Source organism: Chrysochloris asiatica, unplaced genomic scaffold (genome assembly GCF_000296735.1).
Source record: "Chrysochloris asiatica unplaced genomic scaffold, ChrAsi1.0 scaffold00017, whole genome shotgun sequence".
Lineage (NCBI taxonomy): Eukaryota > Metazoa > Chordata > Mammalia > Afrosoricida > Chrysochloridae > Chrysochloris > Chrysochloris asiatica.
The window spans coordinates 12,072,576-12,096,026 of record NW_006408535.1 but is presented as its reverse complement, the minus strand read 5'-3'; the positions used below and the strand labels follow the sequence as shown (position 1 = coordinate 12,096,026).

At 38.9% G+C, this 23,451-nt stretch overlaps 1 protein-coding gene across 2 annotated transcripts in view; it reads left to right on the top strand.

Annotated features, from left to right (window-relative positions):
• The window catches only part of KIAA0391 (KIAA0391 ortholog), a 199,061-nt gene extending 189,825 nt beyond the window's left edge, over positions 1-9,236 (top strand). For both annotated transcript variants that reach the window (XM_006835348.1, XM_006835347.1), the window contains 3 exons: positions 5,308-5,456; positions 6,826-7,021; positions 9,105-9,236. In XM_006835348.1, coding sequence (XP_006835411.1) covers positions 5,308-5,456; positions 6,826-7,021; positions 9,105-9,236 — 477 coding nt within the window. The remainder of the gene's footprint in view (positions 1-5,307; positions 5,457-6,825; positions 7,022-9,104) is intronic.
• The last annotated feature ends 14,215 nt before the right edge of the window (positions 9,237-23,451 follow it).

The window sequence follows — 23,451 nt, the reverse complement described above, 5'->3', positions numbered from 1 at the left end:
GGGAGAAATTGAATGCCCTTTAAAGATTAGGAAGCAAGAGGGAGTCAAATCAAGCCTGTAAGATGGATGCTTAATGATTTCCCATTGTTGTTGTTGTTCTTAAGTGCTGTCGAGTTGATTCCGATCCATAGCAACCCTGTAAAGGGTTTCTGAGGAGCAGCTGGTGAGCTTGAACTGCCAACCATGCAGTTCAAACGGCTTTGTAGTCTGGCACATTAACCCACAGTGCCATACCAAGACTCAAATGATTTCCCATAGAAACTCTTAAAATTGCCCTTGTTTAATGAGCAGAATGAGCAGTAGCATTATCGTGGTGGAAAAAGACTCTCTGGTGAAGTTTTCCTACTAACGCTTTGGCTAGCTTTTTCAAACACTTGCATAATAAGCAGATGTTATCATTTTTTGGCCCTCCAGAAAGTCAATAAGCAAAATGCTTTGAACATTCCAAAACACTGTTGCCATGATCTTAACTGGTCCCGTTTTGCTTTGACTGGACCATTTCCACCTCTTGGTAGTTATTGCTTTCTTTGATTGTACTTTGTTTTCAGAATCATACTGGTAAAGCCATGTTTCATCTCCTGTTACAATTCTTGCAAGAGATTCTTCAGGATCTTGATCACATTAATTTAACATTTCCATTAAAAGGTCTGTTGTTGTCTACAGCTAATCCGGGTGCAATACTTTTGGCACCCATCAAGCAGAAAGGTTGCTCAACTTTAATTTTTCAGTCAGCATTGTGTAACTTGAACTAATTGAGGTATCTATGGTGTTGGCTATTGTTTCTGCTATTAATCATTGGTCTTCTTCAATTAGGGCATAAACAAGATTAATTTTTTCCTTGCAAATTGCTGTGAATGGTCCACCACCATAAGCTTGATCTTCAACATCATTTATACTTTCTTAAAATGAGTTATCCATTTGTTAACTGCTGATTTCTTTGTCCTATAAACTTTTCACCAAGCGTCAGTGATTTCACCATACTTCCCCCCCAAGCTTCACCATAAAATTTGATGTTTGTTCAATTCTTGCTTCCACTTTAGCAGAATTCATGTTGCTCTTATAAGGGCTCTTTTCAGACTGCTGTCTTAGCCTTCTTAGTACCTCAAAATAGATCCTGTTCAGACATGTTATAACAGGTAAGTGCTAGTTTATTTTGGTGCAAAAGAAAAATTGAAATTCATGCATAGTTTTTAAAATTTTTTTATGACACTCATTTTCCATGAACTTTTTGAAGAGCCCTCATGATTCCTTACTTGGCCTTCTGTGCCACTGCCTTAGCAGTGTGTTGGGGCACCTTGTTATAGCCCCTTGAGGGTGAAAGTCTAGGCTCCCCACTTAACTTTTGCTGGCATCAGTAGAGGTAATTTTTCTGTGGTGTTAGGCTAGGATAGAGCAGTTCTTATCAACATTTTTTGTCTTACTAAACTGTCTTTTTCCTGGTCCTTTGGCTAGAGAGAGCCGACTTTATTGGGACTTTTCTCATCCTCACTCACTGGGATTTCTGGAATAGTGGCTTCTTCAGCTCCAAGTCTGAATATATGAGGAAAAAAAGAAAACCTAAGGAATGCAGAACCATGTCATTCCTTGTGTTCCAAGGTTCCTAACCATTCTGCCTTATTCTGTCTTTCAGAGTTTTCATATGTTTGTTTTACATATAATGTTCAGGAGTTTTCGTTGTACTTAGTGGGAGCAACAGTGTAGAGTATGTCTGCTCCATTTTCTTAGAAGTGGAAGTTACGCCTCAGTTTCATTTTGTTATTATTTTTTAATCTAATATAGAACTAAGTTGGACTTCCTATTTCTTTACTATTGTGGATCTCTGGTAACTTTGAAACCTATTGGATCTGGCCTTGAAATTTATACGAAGTATAAAGTGGGCTCATAGCTGGATTATCACAGGATTTTAGGCAAGTTCCTTTATTTCTGTACACTCATCTTTCTTTCTGTATCTTTTACTTATTCTCCTTTGTTTTCTTTGCTTTTTACAGAGGTGCTGCTAGTAGAGACCTCTTGGCCACAAGATGGTGCCCCAGAGTAGCTCACTTAAGCTCTTCTGCTTTTCTTTGGACACTTGTCTTTATCTGAATGTTATTAAGTCAGTTCTGACTAATAGCGACCCTGTATAGGGTTTCCAGGGAGCAGCTGGTGGGTTTGAACCACCAACCTTGTGGCAGTCCAGTGCTTATTCCACAGCACCAAACCAAGAGTCCTCAAAACTATTACCTGACCCAGGAATGTGCTGTGAAGAATCTATTGTATTTTCTTTTAAGCCATATCTTCCCAGTTGCCTAGAAACTTAAGCAATCAATATTTTTTTAAAATGGTTTTTGTTTCAACTTTTTATTTTGTAATTTTACAATAGCTTTCTGGGAATTCTTATGGAAATTAAAAACTGTAGATGGGTTTCAGTTAATGAGTTGCTTCTGTTTTCTATCTGAGATTATTATATATGGGCTCATTGACAATAATGTGAAATCCCAGTATACTTTTAAAACATTAATGCTATCATTGCATTCCAAAGATGTGTTCTCAATGTCTTCTGAGATATTCGAATCCATGCAATTAGACTTTCTTAGTGTAGGTGTTTTCTTTTGACTGCTAGCCTAACATTTAAAATATCATAAAAATCTTTGGGCAGTGAGCTGTGGGTAGTTTCTTTCATATTCTTGTGTATATTTTTCAAGCTTTCAGTAACAAGCTACTTTTATGATGGATAAAATTGAAGTTGGGCTTATTCTTCAGCTAATCAGAAAATGTGTATTAACCATCCAGTATTTGTAATGTCAGCATATATTTTTTCCAAGACATGATAAGTGAATAAGAATATTATTAGACACTATTTCACTAAAGGCAGGTACCATGTCTATATTAGTTTTGTTGGCTGTGGTATCTACCACATTCCTTACACATAGGAAGACTTAGGAAATGATTTCTGGATAATCACTATTCCTGGCTATGATGAGATCTATCTTTTATTAGTAATAAAGCTTTGGGTTTCGAGTTTTCAAGCTGGTCTTCATTTTCTTACCCTGCTTGAATATTAGCTCACATTGAGTGGGCTAGTTATATCCATTTTATGTCTTCACTTTAAAACTAATAATTAGAAATAAAAAAGCAACTACTCCCTACTAAAATAATAAGAATATTACTGGAATTGGGTGGCAAGAAAATCAAATATTAGGCAGTCATTTTAAAATCCTACCCACTGCTGTCCAGTTGATGCTGACCATAAAGATTTTGTAGGACAGAGTAGGACTGCTTGACAGGGCTTCGAAGACTATAAATGTCCACTGGAGCAGGTAACCTCTCCTTTCTCACACGGAGCAGCTGATGGCTTTGAACCGCCCACCTTGTAGTTAGCAGACTGATGTTTACCCCATTGTACCACCAAATCAGCCCTTGCTAATTCATTAGTAGATCATCAGAGAGTCTGCATGTGTATTCAACATAACAGGTGCCAAGGCAGTATTTTATAAGTGACCGAATAAATAGATGAAATTTTACTAATTAAAGAATTTGAAATAATAACCTAAAATTCTACAGGGAAAGAAATGATGAGTAAACTCAACCCAAGGAAGACATCAACCCAAGGAAGACATAAGAAAATTAAGGACTTCTAGCTTTCAACTTGTGATTTTAGAATTTCTTTATTTTCTGGTTGTTGTTGTTACGTGCCATTGAGTCGCTTTTGACTCATAGCCACCCAGTGTAGGGTTTCCAAGCAAGGAGTGTCTGGTAGGTTTGAACTGCCAACTTTTCAGTTAGCTGTCCAGTTTTTCTACAGTGCTATACCAGGACTCCTATTTTCCTGGTATACTGCTGTGGTACTGTGGGCTAATACGCTAGACTGCAAAGTTGGTTTGAACCATAGCTCAGCGGTTCTAGCTCACCACAAGCTCACCAGCTGCTCCTTGGAAACCCTATATAGGATCTCTTTGTGTCAGAACCGGCTCAATGGCACTTAACAACAACATTATAATAATATAAATTATAATTCTTTTCATTAATTTTTGTTTTATTTAGTAATACCTACTTATAGCATGGAGAAGTCAGTTGCTTAAAGGATAAGCACTGGACTGTGAACCACAGGGTCAGTGGTTCAAGCCCACCATCCACTGTATGGGAGAAAGATAAGATTTTCTGTTTCCTCAAAGATTTACAGCCTTAGAACAACACTTCATAGCCTAATTGAATATGTTGTACTCTCTCCTCGGTGGCTATGTGTCGGAACCGACCTGACGGCACTTAACAATGACAAGAACGAAAACTTGAAAGTAAGCTATGGGCTTTTCTTTATGAAAGATGGAATGTAGACAAGGTCACCAAAGTACTGTTAATTAGTTCTGACTCATTGCGACCCTGTTTAGGGTTTCTGAGGCTATAAGTCTTTACAGGAGCAGAAAGACTCATCTGTCTCTCATGGAGCAGCTGGTGGGCTCCAACTGCCAAACTTGTGGTTAGTAGTCCAGTGCTTCTTCTACAGAGCCACGGCACTCCCCACCAAAATACTGGGTTTCCTAAACATCCAGCACTCTATAGAATAAACACTGGAGTTGGAACCACAAGATCAGAGGTGCGAGCCCACCAGCCACTCCACAGGAAAAAGATGAGGCTTTCTGTTCCCACAAAGATTCACAGCCTCTGAAACCTTATACAGGGTTGCTATGAGTCAGAACCAACTCTCTGGCACTTAACAACAACAACAAAGACTTTTGAGGACTTCGTGTAAGCACAGAGCTAAACTGGAAAGTGAGCTAGAGGGTGGAAACCGTGCAGATTTTTAGAAGATTTCAATCAAAGGCAGTAGTCTCAGCAACGGAATCATGGCATGGAAAAGCTGGCTGAAAAGTCACTATCTAGTCCAGCAGACAGTTGAAAACATTTTTAAAAAGAAGTAAAACTCTTTATTTAAAGAAAATTTATGAGAATACCAATATATAAATATGCAAAGGTTGAGCTTTGTCCATGAAAAGAGGATTGGAGGTGTATAGCAGAACCCCAGCTCCCGTAAGCATCCTATGTCTCTCCCTATGATATATAGGGAACACATTTTTAAACAATTAAATCTAGCCTATATTTAGAAAATCACCTTGGAGCCAATGTAGCACAGGCTAGCCAATGATCAGATGTTAAACATTCATTTGTAATAAAGAAGCATTTTTCTCAGGCTATATTTTAAGGATTTTTTTTTTTTCTTACCCCTTATCAGAAGAGAGCACGTCACCAATGAAATTAGAAGCTAAAAGCATTGCACTTATCTGAGATTCTTCCCTTGACCTTCCTGGGTGCTGGCCTTGTGTTTTCCAGCTCTTGGATGTGGTCTCTCAGCTAGCCAAGCAGAATCAACAACTTCTGGTCCTGGGCCGGAAGCACATGCTAAAGCCATGTTCTCGGTGGAGAAAGGATGAAATGGAAAAGGTGCAAAAGCAAGCAAGCTGCTTCTTTGCTGACAACATGTAAGTATTGAAGATAAAAAGTCAATTACACTAAGGCTACAGCCACCTGCTAGTTAGTTACCTACTTTTGGCATTTTAAAAATGCACGTATGTGTGTATATTCAACTTCATTCATTCCAAAAAAAAAAACAACTTAAGGCAACTTATGGAAATACAACAACAAGGTGAACTTAAATTGATGAAAAAATCAGAGTAAAGAAGAAATTGGAGGAATATATATATATGGACTTCTGTGTTCTGGAGAAAGAATGGTAAACAAGAAAAGGTCTCTATACTATTGGGACTTACAGTAAATAAATAATATGTTGTTGTTAAGTGCTGTTAAGTCGGTTCCAACTCATATCAACCCTGTGTAGGGTTTGCAAGGAGAGGCTGGTGAGTTTGAACCACTGACCTCACAATTCAAACCCACCGTGCAGTCCAGTGCATTAATACACAGCTCCACAACAAATAATTAGATGATGTAATTTCAGACAGTGACCAATGCTATGAAGACACTAAGAGAAAATAGATAGTAAAGGAGGGCTTGATCAGGAGGTAATCAGAGGGTGGTAGATGGAAAGAGGTGGTCAGAAAGGTGTTTCTGAAGGGAAGCAATGAGTCATTTGATAAAGAGGGAGGGGAAGAATATCCCAAACAGAAGGAAAAGCAGTGTTCAAACAGTGGCCCGACTTTGGATCATTTGAATCAAGGTGTAAAGCATGTGACATGTCGCAGTCCAAATTCTCCTGGGCCAAGGTGGGTCATCCCTGTTACTTGTATAGCATATACACTCAAACGCTAAGTGCTGATGTTGAAGGTAGTGATCAGATTCAGAATTGCTGGCTCTTCTCAAAGCTAGAGATGCTTTCAGGTGCTGATCCAGGCGGCTTCTCACAAGCTGCTTTGAAATACCAATTTCAGCTTTGAGGTCAGCCAGTTATCTAATGGCGTCCCAAGGAAGTGTCATCCTGCCTTAGTAGTCTTTTGAATGTTTGTTTGTTGGTTGGTTGGTTTTAATTTGAGTGATGGAAGGGAAATAAAAGATGTGACCCTGCAATGGATATGGTAAATACAAACGTTTCCCTGAGAACACAGAGAACTTTTGAATATGAAGAGAGAGAATCGTTGTTAGAATTCTTCCATCCAGTGTGTGAAACCAGTTGAGATGTTAGAGCCCCATCCATTCGTTTTCCATCTGTCTTCTAGATGGCATTGTCTACCCACTAAGGACTTCAGGGGAGTCACAAATAGCACTGAGATCATGTCTGTAAAGCATTCAGAGCCCCCCTGAAGAAAACAAGAGGCTAAAATGCATGAAGAAAAATGCTGCTCTCTGCCTCCTTCAGGCTTTGCTTGACTATGTGTCCTTTCTCTATGCCTGGCTCAGCTCAAAGGATGACCCGTTCCTTCTGTACGCCACTCTGCACTCTGGGAACCACTGCAAGTTTATCACAAATGACCTGATGCGGGACCACAAAGCTTGTCTGCCCGATGCCAAGACCCAGCGCCTCTTCTTTAAATGGCAGCAAGGACATCAGCTGGCAATTATTAGTAGGTTTCCAGGGTCAAAGTTAACCTTTCAGGTATGTTCTCTGTTCTCTGCATCATATCAACAGAGTAAAGTAGTAGTAAGAATGTGAAAGTAAAAGTAAAACATAGCAAAAGATGCTGGATGTTTTGTTTTTATCGATTTAAGTTTGATATTTGGATTAGTTCATAGAAACAGAGTTTCTGCCATCAGCAAACCCCAAATTAATTGGCATATTGAAAACACCTGGGATGTCATCCGTCGTGCCTTCTCATGTGCAGGGTTTTTTTCTTCTCTCAGTTTATTTGCAGTAGCTCGTAAGTGCTTCTCCATATGGTTTGTCGTAATCCTACTTCTGCTAAGTTAACGCATTTTCCCTTTTGAGTCAGAACCGTGTCCATGGCACGTGACAGCAACAGTCCACCTTTACAGCGTGGGTCTCCATTGCGTTGTTTGATTCCAGATTGTTGGTGTGTGCCATTGAGTGATTCCAGTTCATAAGGAACCTACATGACCGAGTAGAACTAACTGATCACAAAGGGGTTTTATGGGAGCAGTTCACCAGGTCTTTTCTGGTGAGCTCAAACTGTTGACCTTTTGATTAGCAGCCGAGTGCTTAACTGTTGAGCCACCAGGGTTCCTTTATCCTACTTTGTTTGGTTGTTGCTGTATGCCATCAAATCAATTCTGACTCGTAGCAAATATGACATAACTGCCCATAGGGTTTCCTCATCTGTAATCTGTATAGGTACAGATCACTAGGTCTTTTCTCCCTCAGAGTTATTGGCGGCTTTGAACCATTAACCTTCAGGCCACCAAACCCAAATCAAGCCCACTGTTGTTGAGCTTAATCCAACTCGTAATGACCCTGTAAGGCAGAGTAGAACTGCTCCATAGAGTTTCTGAAGCTGTGAACCTCTGCAGAGCCACCTGCCTCATCTGAACTTCTGTGGAGCAGCTGGTGAGATCACAACCATAACCTTTTGGTTAGCAGCCACCACAAGGATGCCTCTTGCATGAGAAAAAAGGAAGCAAATCCAAAAGCAAATTCCCTGGCTCCTGTTAAAATATGGCTCAGAGGTAAAAAAAAAAAAAAATACAACATATTTGCAAGAAATAGGGTGTCGAATGATGCTCCCAGGAATGCACTTAGTAACATGAAGACCAGGAAGACTGGGCAACAGGATGGCTGACCTGACTTCTTCAATAACAGCAACAACAAAGAGAGAAACAGCAATAAAAAGGAAATCTCTAGATTAAAAGAAAAATAATTTTTTCTGTCAGTCACAATGTAAAACTTCATTTCAATTCCAATTCAAACAAATTAACTGTAAAATATTGTTGCTGTTTTTAGGTGCTGTCAAGACTGTTCACCTATAAAAATATATACACATGTCCTGGTGTGGTACTGTAGAATAAGCATTTGTTAACCACAAGGCCGGCAGTTCAAACCCAGCAGGTGCTCCTCGTAAACTCTCTTCAGGGTTGCTATGCGTTGAAACCAACTCAATAGCACTTAACAACAACAACAGCAGCAAACATATAATTGAGAAGAAAATTAATGTTGTTAAATTAATATTAAATTTTTAATGTAACAATTGTTTTGATGTTACATTTGAAAACAAAAGTCCTTATCTTTTAGAGATACATGTTGAAATATTTACAAAAGAACTGGTATATCTGGGATTTGTTTCAAAATGATATTGGGTATGTGAGGGAGAAAGGAAGTAGGTGGTAAATAAGTTGAACGATGATTTGATAATAGTCAAAGCTGGGTGTTGGTACATGGGAGTTTGTTATACTAGTTCTCTACTTTTGTATATTGAAATTTTTCTCTCTATATTTTTCTCTCATAGACACAAAACCAATAAAGGCAACAAAAGGAGTTCTGTATCCTATAAATGTAATGTTCCTCTAGAGAGTCCTTAACTTTAAAAATGAAATCTAAAAAGAAGGAACTCTTACTTAGTATTAGGGTTCATCTTTACGGAGCTAGCTGCTCTTTAAACATCCATTGTGAAGTAAGTGAGGAAATCCGTTATCGAAGCAAACTGAGAAGTTGTCAGAAAAGAAAGGGAAATGACCAGGTAACCTGATAGTGCTATTTTCAATGTCTGGTTCCCTTTTTAATTCAACAGAGTATTCTCAGCTATGATACAGTGGTGCAAACAACTGGAGACTCGTGGCATATACCATATGATGAAGACCTGGTGGAAAGATACTCCTATGAAGTGCCAACCAAATGGCTTTGCCTTCACCGAAAGACATAAGACTCTTTCCCTCTATGCTAAGTTTGTGTCTGGGTGCCTTCCTTCCTGGTTCACAGCAGACTTCTTAAGTTGCTTGTTTTGAATGTTGCCTATTCCCTGAAGAGAAAAGGATTTTACTAACACCATTTGATCCAGTTGGTCTATATGTCAACAAGTTGATTTTTCAGTTAAACAGGATAATAAGATCTTTTCGTAACTGGATGCATGTTTCCCCTAACATTTCTTTTCGAATGCTTATCCATAGTCAGAGAACTCAGTGCAGAGTGAAGCCTACATTTCTCCTATTGGACCAGCTATTCCACTTAGGCGACATGCAGACATTGGAGTGACAGCACTGTCAACACAGAACCATCTGGCTCTGGGCTACACCTCTCTAAACCCCTTTTCCTATCTCTGGCATCTTCTCATTCTATGCATGTCATCACCTAACCACATGAAGAGTCCTTTGTTAAAAACTGATCAAGATACCAAAGGCTTACCAGGAAATTTTAGTTACTTACCACCCAATGATTTGGGTGGAGGAAAGCAAGTAATTCCTTCAAACTCTCTTTGGACTGTAATCATTCATTCATTCTTGTATAATCCTTTTTCTATGCTGGTATATTTTATGTACACTATTAATTTTTTTACCATTTTGACTTCTTGCTAGGTGCCATCGAGTTGCTTCTGATTCATAGTGACCCTATGCACAATAGAACAAAACACTGCCTGGTCCTGTGCCATCCTCACGATTGTTTTATGTTTATTAATCCATTTCCTTGGGAGTCTTCTTTTTCACTGACCCTCCCTTTACAAAGCATGATGTCTTTCTCCAGGGATTGATCCCTCCTGACAACATGTCCCGAAGAAAAACAGTAGAAGTCTCACCATCCTCGCTTCCAAAGAACATTCTGATTGTACTTCTTCCAAGACAGCTTTGTTTGTTCTTCTGGAAGTACATGTACTTTCAATATTCTACACCAACACCATAATTCAAATATAGTGAGTCTTATATAGCCTTCCTTAAGGAGCTCTGGTAGTATAGTGGTTACTAATCGGGCTGCGAACCTCAGGGTCAGCAGTTTGAAACTACCACCTGTTCCACGGGAGAAAGATGAGGCTTTCTGCTCCTGTAAAGATTTATAGCCTCGGAAACCCTGTACAGGGTTGCTATGAGTCGGAACCGACTCCACGGCACACAACAACGACATATAGTCTTCCTTGGTCATTGTGCAACTTTCACATGCACATAAGGTGATTAAAAATACCATAGCGTGAGTCAGGGGCACCTTAGTCCTCAGAGTGACATCTTTGAGGACTAAGGTGCAAATTGACTGCAAAAGAGGCCTTTTGAAGTCAATTTGCCTCGCATAGCAAAATGAGTAATGGTTGGTGGTTGTGTGCCGTGGGTTGGTTCCAACTCATAGCAACCCAGCATAGGGTTTCCGAAGCAGAAAGCCTTATCTTTCTCCTGTGGAAGAGCTGGTAGTTTTGAACTGCTGACCTTGAGGTTATCAGCCTGACTCATAACCACTACGCTACCAGAGCTCCTTAAAATGAGTACTAGTTGCCTCTATTTTACCTCCTTGCTAGCCAGCTCTCACTTCACTTTGCCCTTGATATCAGCTCAAAATATTCATGTTTGCAGCTCTTCATGATAGTTCCTTCCTCATCCAGGCTGTATTCTGGATCCCTTTAGTCTCCATTCCCTGCTACATCATTCCCAGAGAAACCTCCCCCAGTGTCTCTCTGAGGCCTCACCTCCTTGGCTGATCTGTGCTTATCTGATGTATTTCTTTCTTGTTGCCCACCACAGCTGTGCCCTTCTTGTTCCGATCATTCATTTTGATCATCAATTTCTCCAAGAAAGTATTCTTTTATTTTCTATGCCCATTCCTATGTTTGGTCACTGGGTCTAGGGAAAGAATCATTTAGAGAAGACAATGACATTGATAATAATTTCTGAATTCTAGTTTTTATATTAGAAAGACTTTCATCTCTAAAAAAATGGGATGTCCACATCCGTAGTAATTTCTAAGGCAAAAGAAATCCCATAAAAACTACAATATGGGATTTTTCATTCATGAAAACTGACGGAAGTTAAAATGATACAAAATCCAAAACAGTTAAAAATGGAAAAAAGCTAAATCTCCTTCAGTAGGAAACTATATATGTCATTATTTGCATATCCAGTGGGATATTATATAGCCATTGAAAATAATGATGCAACCTTATATTTACTTATTTTAAAATATTTATTTTGGTGAAATTAACAATGACATCACTTACATGAAATCATACACATTACATGAAGTTAGGGTATGTATTATGCTCAGAGATACCAATAAAATGTACTGTTTATTTCATCACAATCTGTTTGAGATGTTCTTCCTGTATCTATTCACTTTACTCACTCCCTCACTTCCTTCAAGATTTGGCTCAAATATGAATTGTCAGTTAAGGCTGTGCTGCTCTGACCTAACCTACTCCTGGCTCTGCTGCTGCTCCACTTGGAACACACACCCTACCTCACACTTTCTCTCTTCCACAGCAGTTGTTCTTCATTGCCATTGAGCCACTTGAGCCTCACGGCAATACCCAATATGCAGAGTAGAACTGCTCAGTAGTGTTTTCAAGGCTGTAACCTTTCAGAAGCAGACCACCAAGCCTGTCTTTCAAGGCACCCCTGGACGGATTCGAATCGCCAACCTTCTGACTGCTAGTTGGATGCTTAATTGTTTGCATCACTCAGGAACTCCTTCCATAGCACTTACTACCCTCTAGTTTAGCACAAATTTTACTTATTTAAGTTGGAAAGTCAATGAGAAAATAGACCTTTATTGTTTCTGCTAATATATTTCAAATGCCAAGTGCAATGAATGGAAAAAAATTGCCAAAGTTGGCAATTTAAACTCACCAGCCACTCCTCGGAAACCCTATAAAAGGTCACTATGAGTTGGGAAAGACTCGATGGACTTAACAATAACAACAGTAACAATTACTTTGAATCAGGAAAAGTATACCTTAGAAGGTGTTGAACTTCTGCAGAAAATAATCAGAGAAAATTATAGAAAAATTTAGCCATTATTTCCAAATTTAGAGAATATTGTACTCATAAGCATGGATTTAATAAGTTAAAGCAAATTCACTTATCTCAAATAATAAAGCATATTTTTAAATTGCATCATGAAATAATTCAGACATGCATAATATAATGAATAATTTAATAATAAGTAACATATAAAGGAGCTCTGGTAGCGTAGTGGTTACGAATCGGGCTGCGAACCTTAAGGTCAGCAGTTCGAAACTACCAGCCGCTCTGCGGGAGAAAGATGAGGCTTTCTACTCCAATAAAGATTTACACCCTCGGAAACCCTGTACAGGGTCGCTATGGGTCGGAACCAACTCGACGGCACTTAACAACAACAAACAACAACAACAATCATATAATTAATACCCAACTTTAGGTCAGAATGTTATTTAAAATTACACATCCTATGACCCTATCCAGAGAAGCAGCGATGCCAGAAATGGAGGCAGAGATGATGATGTGGAGAGATGGAGCGGCTGGCGACTCTGGACTTAAGGAGGGAGAGGGGCTGTGTGTTGATGGCCGGAGGGCTGGTTTGTGGGGTGTACCCTCTGGTTGTTTGAATGATTATATATTCCTGAGTGCTTCAGTGTACATCCCCCCAAAAAAAGAGAGAGAGGGAATAGAAGCAAATGCTGTTGAATGATGATGCATGGAGGGGATTGTAATCATTGCAATGAAACGAAATATGACAGGATGAATGTAAAGCTGATGTTCTCCCATGTAAACTATCACTCAAGTCACAATATAAACGTAATTTTAAAAAATTACACATCCTATATATCCCTCCCTTATAAAAGTAACAACTTTCCTAAATTTTGTAATTGTCACTCAAAATTTTGTATTACAAATAGACGAAAGACAAAAAGTATTGCTACTGAAGTTCTAGTTCATCAATACACAGTTTTATTCCAAATAAAACATGACTAAATATGTCTGTGTAATTGGTGGATGATTGTGACAAGTTCTTTCAGTAATATACTTGTCTTAGTCTCATTAGGGTACCTTCAGTAAAAAGGTCCAATGAAAACAGTGGCTTCCATGGGACCAGTGAAATTCAAGGCGGAGAACTCAGCTCAGAAGGTTAAAATTCCAAAGGGTAATTTCAAAGAAAATCTTGATAGATTTTCTCAAAGAACATAGGACAATCATGAGGGCTTATTATAAGGAAGTTTTAGGAAAACTGAAAACTGCACTGATGATGAAAAGCCCGAGGAATTTTTTTCCCCATCATGACCTGTTCATTCTTCAAGGGTAGCAAGGACTGTCCTAGGAAAATTTTGTTAGGAAGCTTTACTCTATCCACCCTACAGCCTTGATCTTACCGCTTTAGACTTTTTGTTGTTATTGTCCCTTAATCTAAAAGAGCATTTCAAAGCGATACTATTTGAGTCCTTAGAGGATGCCAAAACTGGTGCTTTGATATGGTGTAAATTGAGGAATACAAAATTCTTCAGGGAAGGGGTAGAGAAATGATAACACCTCCTTCAGAAGTGTATAGACCTAGATGTCAACAAACGACAACAGTTTCACACTTTGACATTTTTGTTCAGGGAAAGTTTCTATGATTTTATAACTATAATCTTTTTGACTTATCCTTATATATCACTAGTCTGTGGTATGAATAACTAGTTTCTTAGATTTATATGACTGGAATAATTTTCTGTGTATAACCCAGTGATTTACTTTGTGCTTTTGCTGAACATTGTTTTTTGTTGTTTTTGGTAGGGTGGGTAGGAGTAAGGAGTGAGAGTTAGGGTTGGGACTATGGCTAGGTCTAGGCTAGGCCTAGGGTTTCATTTAGTGTTAGAGTTATGGTTAAGACTAGGGTTAGTGTTAGCGGTAAGGGTTGGACTAGGGTTAGGAGTAAGGCTTGGTCTATATTTTAGGGTTAAAGTTAAGCTTTTTTTTTCCTTGAAATCTATTTGATTTTCTCTTCATTTGGAAATTCTCTAACTACATTATTCCCTCTTTTTACTTCCTGCTTTTTTTGTTGGTGCAACTATATCGCTAGTTCTCGATTTTCCATCTTAGAAGTCTGTCTTAGGGAACACAATGACTCTGTGGGATAAACACTGACTTCGAACCACATAGTCAATGGTTGGAGCCCACCAGCTGCTGTGCAAGAAAAAGATAAGACTTTCTGCTCCCATAAAGGTTTACATCCTCAAAAACCCTATATAGGGTCACTGTGAGTTGGTACCAACTCGACGGCACTTAACAACAAGGTCTGTTTTACTTTGAACATTTCCATGTCTAAGTTGAGTCTAGGTGATACTGTTATGTATGTTAGTCTCAGGTTGCTGTCTGCTGTTGTTGGTTCTCTGTCCAAAGAACACCTGTTAGTATTTTTTATAAGGTTGGTCTGGTTTTTACAAGATTCTTTTTTTTTTTCTTTCAATGTTTTATTGTGAACTATGTGATAGTTTACATGGGAGAACATCAGCTTTACATTCATCCTATTGTATTTAGTTTCATTGCCATGATTATAATCCCCTCCATGCATCATCAAACAACCAAAGGGTATATAGACCCTGCAAGCCTGTCCCCCGGCCGTCAGCACGCAGCCCCTCTTCATCTCTGGGTCTAGAGTCCCAGCCGCTCCATCTCTCCATGTCACCATCTCTGCCTCCCTCTCTGGCGTCCTGTTCCTCTGATGCTCAGGGTCCCAGGATCACCATCTGTTCCTGTTTCACTTGTTCCTGTTTCCATGTCTTTGTTGCAAATGGTTGGTGCAGTATGTCTGTTTATTCTGTCATCTTGCCCTGGAACTCTGAACATTATATTTTTGACATTTATCCATGTTGTGCATATTTGTATTTTATTTTCATTGTTGTATAGTAGCATTCAGTATTTATTTATTCCAGTTCATTTTTTCATTCTCCTTTCAGTGGACAATCAGCTTTTGTTCTCATTTCATGTAGATAACACAGTCTTCTATTAGCAAGTTTTCTTATACAAATAAGTATACTGTTTTTACTAAAGTAGAACTCATAGCTTTCTTCAGATAGTCAAAAACTGCTTGTAACCCAAGTGTCCATTAAAAAGATAATAGATGAATAATGTATTCATTACAGTATCATCAATATAACAAATTACTGACACATGAAACTATTTAGGTGAATCTCAAAAACAAACAACAACAAAAATAGTGACAAATGAATACATACCATATGATTTAATTTTCAAAAACTAGCAAAACTTTTCTAAAAATCAGAATAGTGGTTGTCTGAGGAAAAGACACAATAGAACATTCTGAGCATGGTGGAAAGTTCTACGTATTGATCTGGGTAATGGTAACACAGGTATATGAATATATATTAGCCAAAATTCACCCAAATAAATACTTAAAAATTGATACACTTACTTTTATGACAATATAACTTAATAAAATATATTAGTATAAGAATTATTTACATGAAATAATGACTCATTTACATAAAGTTATATACATATGTTTTAGTTACCTAGTGATGCCCTAATGAACAGAAGTTTGTTTTCTCACAGTTAAACATTAGAAATCCAAATTCAGGGCCATGGTGCTAGGGGAAGACTTTTCTTTCTCTGTCCACACTGGGGGAAGGTCCTTGTAACTTTTCAGCTTTTCTTCTGGGTTCCGTGGTGATCTTCATGTGGTGTGGCACCTGTCTCCTCTTCTGTGCATCTGTCTTCCATTATCTGTGCTTGCTTGCCTATGTGCTAAATCTACTCTGTTTGTATCATTCTTTTTTCCCCCCAATGTTTTATTGTGAATTATGTCATACCCTGGCATGGCCTCATTAGCATGACAAAGAACCCCCTATTCCCAAATGGGATTATATCCACAGGCATAGGGATGAGGGTTCACAACATGTATTTTGGGGGGGAATACAATTCACTGCATAACAACGTGTGTAAATAGGGAGTGTGTTATGCAGAGAGAGACATAGAAGGCTGCACCACACACTACCTGGGATAGTGGGATTTACAGCAATATATATGTTAATCTTGGCATTTTCTATATTATCTAGAAAAAAATTTTTTAACTATTAGTTGGGAAGGAGAATATGACAGAGAGCAGCAATTACAGTACGATCCAGGAAAAACAGAAGTTAGCCCAGAGAGCTCTCTAGGATAAAAAGCTAATAAATTTAGACCATTAAATGATACTGAGATTCTCTAGAGAGCTCTCAGAAATCTAATCTGCTTATTTTCTAAATTTCAGAAACTTCATACTTAGAACACTTAGTTTTCATAAAACTAAACTTTTTTTTTTTAAAAAAAGGAAGTATCCTGTTTTAAGAAAAAACTTATGAATCATTTGTTAATCTATAATGCAACTTCCTCTCAAGAAGCACATAGAGGTTGGGCAAGTGTGAGTGTTTGAGAACATAAAGTTCAGCACTCTCATTTAATAGACATGAGACAGACCCAGAAAGGTGAAGTGGGCCCCTGGATCCCACACCTAGTTAGTTAAATCCTGGTGTGGTGCTGTGAGATAAAGTACTGGACCTCAAGGTCCGTTTGAACTACAAGGTCGACGATTCAAATTCACCAGCCACTCGGAAAACCTGTTCAGGTTCACTATGAGTCAGAACCGACTCGAGAGCACTTATCAACAACAGTTCCTTCCTTTAACTAGACATTGTGGCTTAGGCTAGAGTAATCCATAAAAACTCACTGAATGGTAGAACATTTTGTACCTAGAAACTATGTTTTCAGCCACTTACGAAAAAGGAAATCGACAATGAGAGAAACAGAACAAGGGAGAAACTTTTTAAGGATCCAGGTTTCCACAATGACTCACCAGTGTACAAAATTGTTACCCCTAATAAGGGTTCGTGCCCTGGAGCAGTAGAACCCAATTCAGGCACTCCATGTTGGCGAGATAAAAGAAGTTTTATTAGAAGGTGTCAGTAGTGAGGATTCCATAGCAGTGAAGGCTGTCTTAATGGAATGGTCAGAATACAGACAGTTTAAGTGCTTTTACACAGGAATACACACTCTGGGGGAGTCATGTACTTTGCTAGGTACTTTCCATTACTCAAGTCACAAGATGATCACAAAGATGTAAAATGTTGAACATAAAAATGTAAGCGTAGCATTTATGACACGGATCATCTTGGATGTCCTCACGACCCTCCAGGCAGAAATTCCAGACAGCCACACACAGTATATCTGTCTTTATTGTTTTGAGCAATGCAGAAAGGTAAAAAAAAAGTTACAGAAAGCTGAAAAAAAAATCCCACAGAGGCTGAAGTGAGGAACAAGGCAAACATGGCAGGAGTTAGGGTAACTATAAACATGGAGTAAGGTAAATGCTGAATGATAGCTTTGATACACTGTTCTCTCTCTTATTTACACTTAAATGTGATTACTGCCTCATTGGTCCTCTAGCAGGTTTCTCACTTTTTAAACTCCTTGTTGTTGCTGTTAAGTGCAGTAGAGTCTGTTCCGACTAGAACATTGTTTTCAGCAAACTAAACTTTTTTTTTTTTTTTTTAAAGAAACTCTGTATAGGGTTTACAAGGCTGTAAATCTTTGCAGGAGCAGAATGCCTTATCATTCTCCCATGGAGCAGCTGGTGCTCAAACCACTGACCTATGGTTAGCAGTGCTTATCCTACAGAATCCTGCTCCCTTTTTTTAACTCCATAAGTACTACAGAGCTCTGATGTGACCCGACTGGTAACTGCAAGTTCAGCAGTTCAAACCCACCAGTTACTCTCAGAAATCCTGTGTTGGAACCGACTTACAGGCACACACACAGGTACTATAAAATGTATCTTTTCTCTGATAGGTCCTGTCTAAAGCAGGATTGGAAAGAAAAGGTGTATTATGTAGTAACCTGAATTCTGGCCCATCACTGTGAGTCTTCATTTGCTAAAAATCCAAATGATCAGGAATTGAGGACAAAGTTAACTGGAGCCCAGACCTGCCATTTTGGCCATCCTTCAGCAATTCAGTATCCACAGAGTGAACAACTCTGAGGGAGTCTTGTGGAAATGCCCAGTGTGGGGAGAGAGTATGGGAGCACAGGCCACAGTGATGAAACAGTAGTGGTTAGATTTGGGTATTCTTTCAGGGCTGAGACTTAAGCAGATAGAGTTCCAATTAAAAGGAACCAAGCAATTGCTGGAACCTCCTGTAACCCATTAAGGTAGACATACGGATGCTAGATAAAATATAGAATGCCCACTTACATTTTAATTTCAGATAAATAATTTTATAATGTAAGTATTCCTAGATATTATAGTGTTGTTATTGCTGTTAAGTGCTGTCAAGTCGATTCCAACTCATAGCAACCCTGTATAGTGTTTCAAGGAGCAGCTGTTGGGTTTGAACTGCTGACCTTAAGGTTCACAGTCCAGTGCTGATCCTACACCACCACACTAAATACATTTACACTAAACACATTTACTTTTTTAACTTGAAATTCCAATTTAATTGGGTAACCTGTATTTGTATTTGCTAAATTGGACAATCAGTCCCAGGTGGGAGTAACATGGGAGAGTAAGGGGTAGTGATAAATGAGGCATCTATACAACCCAGCAGTGTCCTGATGTAGCACTGCGCGTTAATGTGCAAGATCGGTTTGAACTGCAAGGTTGGCAGCGCAAGCTCTCCAGCGACTTCTTGGAAATCCTACAAAGGGTCGCTATGATGAGTTGGAACTCTACGGCACTTAACAACAACCTACAGCCCAGCAGCTCTACGAGAGGCAGGAGGAGCTCTGGAATCAGTGAGTAAAAGGCACCTGGAAGAGACCAAAAAGGAAGGCCAGTTTTTCCTTGCCCTTTCCATGCCCAGCCAGTGACAAGCTGTCTGCTTGAACCGTCATAATATGTATAAACGATAGGAGTTCCTGCCAAAGACCTTCTGGGAAGAAGGCATAGAAAATAGTGGGGTGAAAGAAAGTACAAGACACAAGAGTACAGATGAATGTCATAAAGCTTGAGAAGTAATCTTTAGTTTTATTTCATCAGCTCTATTTTATGTTGCTTCAGGATTCCCTGAAACCCACACTCCTTAAGTTTGTTCATTTTCCGTATTTCATGGGACTGAAGGCTGTTTCCAGAGACCATAAGTACACAACTGGGAATTGAAATACACAGGAGACAATTATCTCATCACTAATGACAGCTAAAGATGGTTTGTTCTGCTACCAGTGTATTTCAGACATACCCTCTTATCAGGTATTTGATTTTTCTCAGTAACAGTGACATGTGAAGTTTTTTTGGTAGTTCTTAACACAATTGCTCTAAAGAATTCGTTCGAACCACATAAAAATGATGACCCCAGTCATCTCTGGTTTTTTTGTTTTATTGTTTTTTCAATTCTAGCCCAAGAAATAAATACTTACGAAATTGCTCTCGGGGCTTTAATTTAAAATATGTTGGAAACATAGATTAATTTTTAAAGAGACCAGGCCAAATTACCTATCACTCACATCTAGACTAGAACATTATTAGGTAACAGTTCCTAGTTTACATCTAAATATTTAAAATCCATTATTAAATCAGGTTTCTTATGGTTTGTTTTTTAGTTTTTATTGTGAATTGAGTGATAGTTTACATGGGAGATCATCAGTTTTACACTCATCATTTCATTGCAATGATTACTATCACCTCTGTGCATCATTCAACAGTATTTGCTTCTATTCCGTTTTGTTTTTGTTTTGGGGATGTCCACAAAAACACTCAGGAATATATAATTATTTAAACAACTGAAGGGCACGTTCTGCACCCCTGCCTCCTGGTCACCAGCACACAGCCTTTCTCTTTCCATGAGTCTAGAATCCTTAGCTGCTCTCTCTCTCCATGCCATCATCTCTGCCTCCATCTCTGGCATTGCTGCTTGTCTGTATCCTGCATTCTGCTTGTGCTCTTCTCCCTTGCTGGTCCTAAGGTCCTCTGTTCCTGGACTATAAGATTAACAACTCCTCCGTTTTTGTTACAAAACTTCTACCTTTATAGTTGTGACAGTTGCAATTAATCATCATAACAATTATTTACTTTTGAATCATAAGAATTTTATCCCCATCTCCTTTCACTAGACCCATCTAGACAAGATGAAAACTATTCAGTGGGGATTCTATCTCCCTTCCCCTACCCCCCCACCCCCACCCCGCATACTCTGAAACTAAACTCCCTCTTGAAAACTTGTAAGTCAGTCACTTCATGCTGCTCGTTATAGACCCCTCGTCTTAGGCAGCCAATGTCTAAGTTTCCCGTCTCTATTTACACTGTATACAGAGGGGAGGGGATTGATACTTGATGTGAAGACTCCTTCCCTCTCTGTTGATATTTTGAGCTACTACATACGTAAGTATAGGTCAAGTTCATCAAATTCTTATGCTTTTTATGATGACATCGGAACAGAGAATGTCAGTATCCTGGTAGAGGCCTAAAGAATTCCTTGACAGTTCTGTTCCTTTGGCTCTGCTGAACGGAGGAGCATCCTGGGCTAGGAGAATGGAGCAGAGCTTTCCTCCTCCATGAAACAGACAGTTATGGCAGGTCTTCAGAAAAGTAAGTCTCATCCAAACCTGTTGACTAAGATGTACTATATTACTGATTTTCTTAAAATGGCTAATTCTTGTATTTTTGTCCTCTTCTCAGTGACCTTGCCCTAGAGTCTAATGCAGTTTTTTCTATCCTCTCTCCATAGCTGAACATCTATTAAATTTTTATACATATATATGCCAATTTTTCTATATAAGTATAGCCATTTTTTAAAAAGATCGTTCTTTGCAAACTCTTTGGTAACTTTTTTTCCCCACCTGACATTATAGTTTTCAACTACTTTTCCTTGTGTGCTCTAATCATATAATGTAAATCCATAAAGGACACACACACAGAACATAATTACTGCTGCTGAGTTGATTATTACTCATAATGACTCGATAGGACAGAGTAGATTCGTTTCATAGGATTTCCAAGGTCATCATCTTTTCAGAAGCAGATAGCCACATCTTTCTCCTGAGGAGTAGCTGGTGGGTTCAAACTGTCCATCTTTCAGTTAGCCACTGGGTGTTTAACCACTGCACAACCAGAACTCTTTTAAAATGTGGGCTGTGACTGTTGCTAAGTGTCATTGAGCCATTTTCAACTCAGAACAATCCTCTATAGTGTTTCCAAGGAGTGGCTGGTAAGTTTGAACTGTCAACCTTGTGGTTTAAACCAACCTTGTAGTCCAATGCTTATCCTACAGCTCCACACCAGGACTCCAAGTTAATCTAGGGCATTACTGTGTACCCATAAGATACTGTTTCCATAGCTGTATACTCACTAGATACTATTCAAGGCTTGCTTGTGTTCAGTGGGAAATTTGTGTTCCAAGAAGCTGTCAACCTCAGTGATAGCTATTGACTGAAATTAAAGGTCATGTCCTTAGGTACTTTGTCCGATTCTGGCAGGCGTGGTCAAATCCCTGATGAAATGGCTCTCTTCCATGTTAGGCCCTCTGAACTCCAAATCCTAAGGAAATAAACTCTGGTCAGACTAAGTTTTTGAAGAGAAAGTCTAAGGAAGAACTGGTTTATATAGATAAAGAACATTTTCTTTTTTAAAGCAAGTCATATGATTCTTCTGGTTCTTTGATACATCAAAGGAAGTGTTTGTGAATAAACCAGTGGTGAACAGTTTGTGCTTTATAAATGTTAATAGAATATATTTTCAACCACTCCCATTGCCAGTATCTCTAGGGATTTCAACTCCATCCATGTTCTGGTCTTGGTGCTTCTTAACCTCCTGAAGTCTGATGATTTTCACAGCTACTCCAGACTCTTATGAGATGGCTTGAGTCCCTGGGTCGCATAAACAATTAAGCATTTGACTCCTAACTGAAAGGTAGGTGGTTCAAACCCACCCAAAGGCACTTTGGGAAAAAGTCTTAGTGATCTACTTAAGGTTACAATCTTGAAACCCAGTGAGGGTGCACTTCTATTCTGCACACGTGGACACCATGATGACTCAGAATTAATTTGATAGGAAATGTTTTTTTATTAGATGACCAACAAGTCACTTATTTTTACTGCAACCTCCTTACCTGTCTTGTTCTCTCATACCAACCACCAGTTCCTACACCTCTTCTTAAGGTCCTGTTCCTTCCTAACCTACTAAGCCTCTATGACCCATCATTTGTCTTCCTCCGCAAACCACCCCAGCTCAGTGATTCGATGTCTTTAGCTCTAGAACTCCTCAACTCAGGTGGGGCATCAATAGCACCATAGATTCTTTCACTTTCTTTACTTCCTTTGGTGTCCAGCTTATCAATTCCAAGCCTAACATTCCCTTCTTCCATTTCTACACACCACAGTATTACTAGAAAACCCATGAAATTATGCTGTTGAGACTTTACTTCTGTTTTGAAGGTCCTTTTTTCATCTCATTGAATTCTTGTTTCTCTCCTGAACTCTTTCAACTTTTGCAATCTTACTGGATTAATAGCTAACTTTGTAATATGGAGCAAGTTAAGTTCCTGGAGGTTCCATTTCTTTTCTGCTAAGTGAGGAATATGGGCTATTGCTGTGCTTCTTAAACTTTAATGTGTATAGAACCACATAGGGATCTTGTTTAAAATGCTTATTCTGATTCAGGTGGACCATACTTTGAATAGTAAGGGCCTCACCAATCTCAATCTCCAAGATTATTTTAAAAAATAAAACAAAAAAAATCAGCTCAGTGATTCGAAGTCCTGAGTCATGACCCCACCATTCTCAGTGTCAGTAGATGATTTATCCAGGAGCTAAAAGCCATCCTTTATAGGCGTCTTCAGCAACTTTGCCCTTTTCAGTAAGCTTTCTAAGGTTTACAGTTCAAACACACCAGCTGCTCCTACACAGGGTCACAGTGAGTCAGAACTGACTCTATAGCACTTACCAAAACCAAGTAAGCTCGCCTATCCTGTAGCTGTCTTCCTTTTCCTTCTTAAGGTTACCTCTGATACCCGCCTCCATATGGTCCTTTCCTATTGCCTTGATACCCAATTTATCCTTTTCTGTTAGCTTTTTCTTACCCACCCACAAATACTTTTCATAGAATTGTGAAAACTACCAGGGACTGTTTCATAGTCAGATTTCTCAAAGTTCACAAAGAAAGGAACCAGTTCTAACCCTGGTTCCTTTCCAGTTCTACATTTTCATCTATGTATATCTACTTGGTTA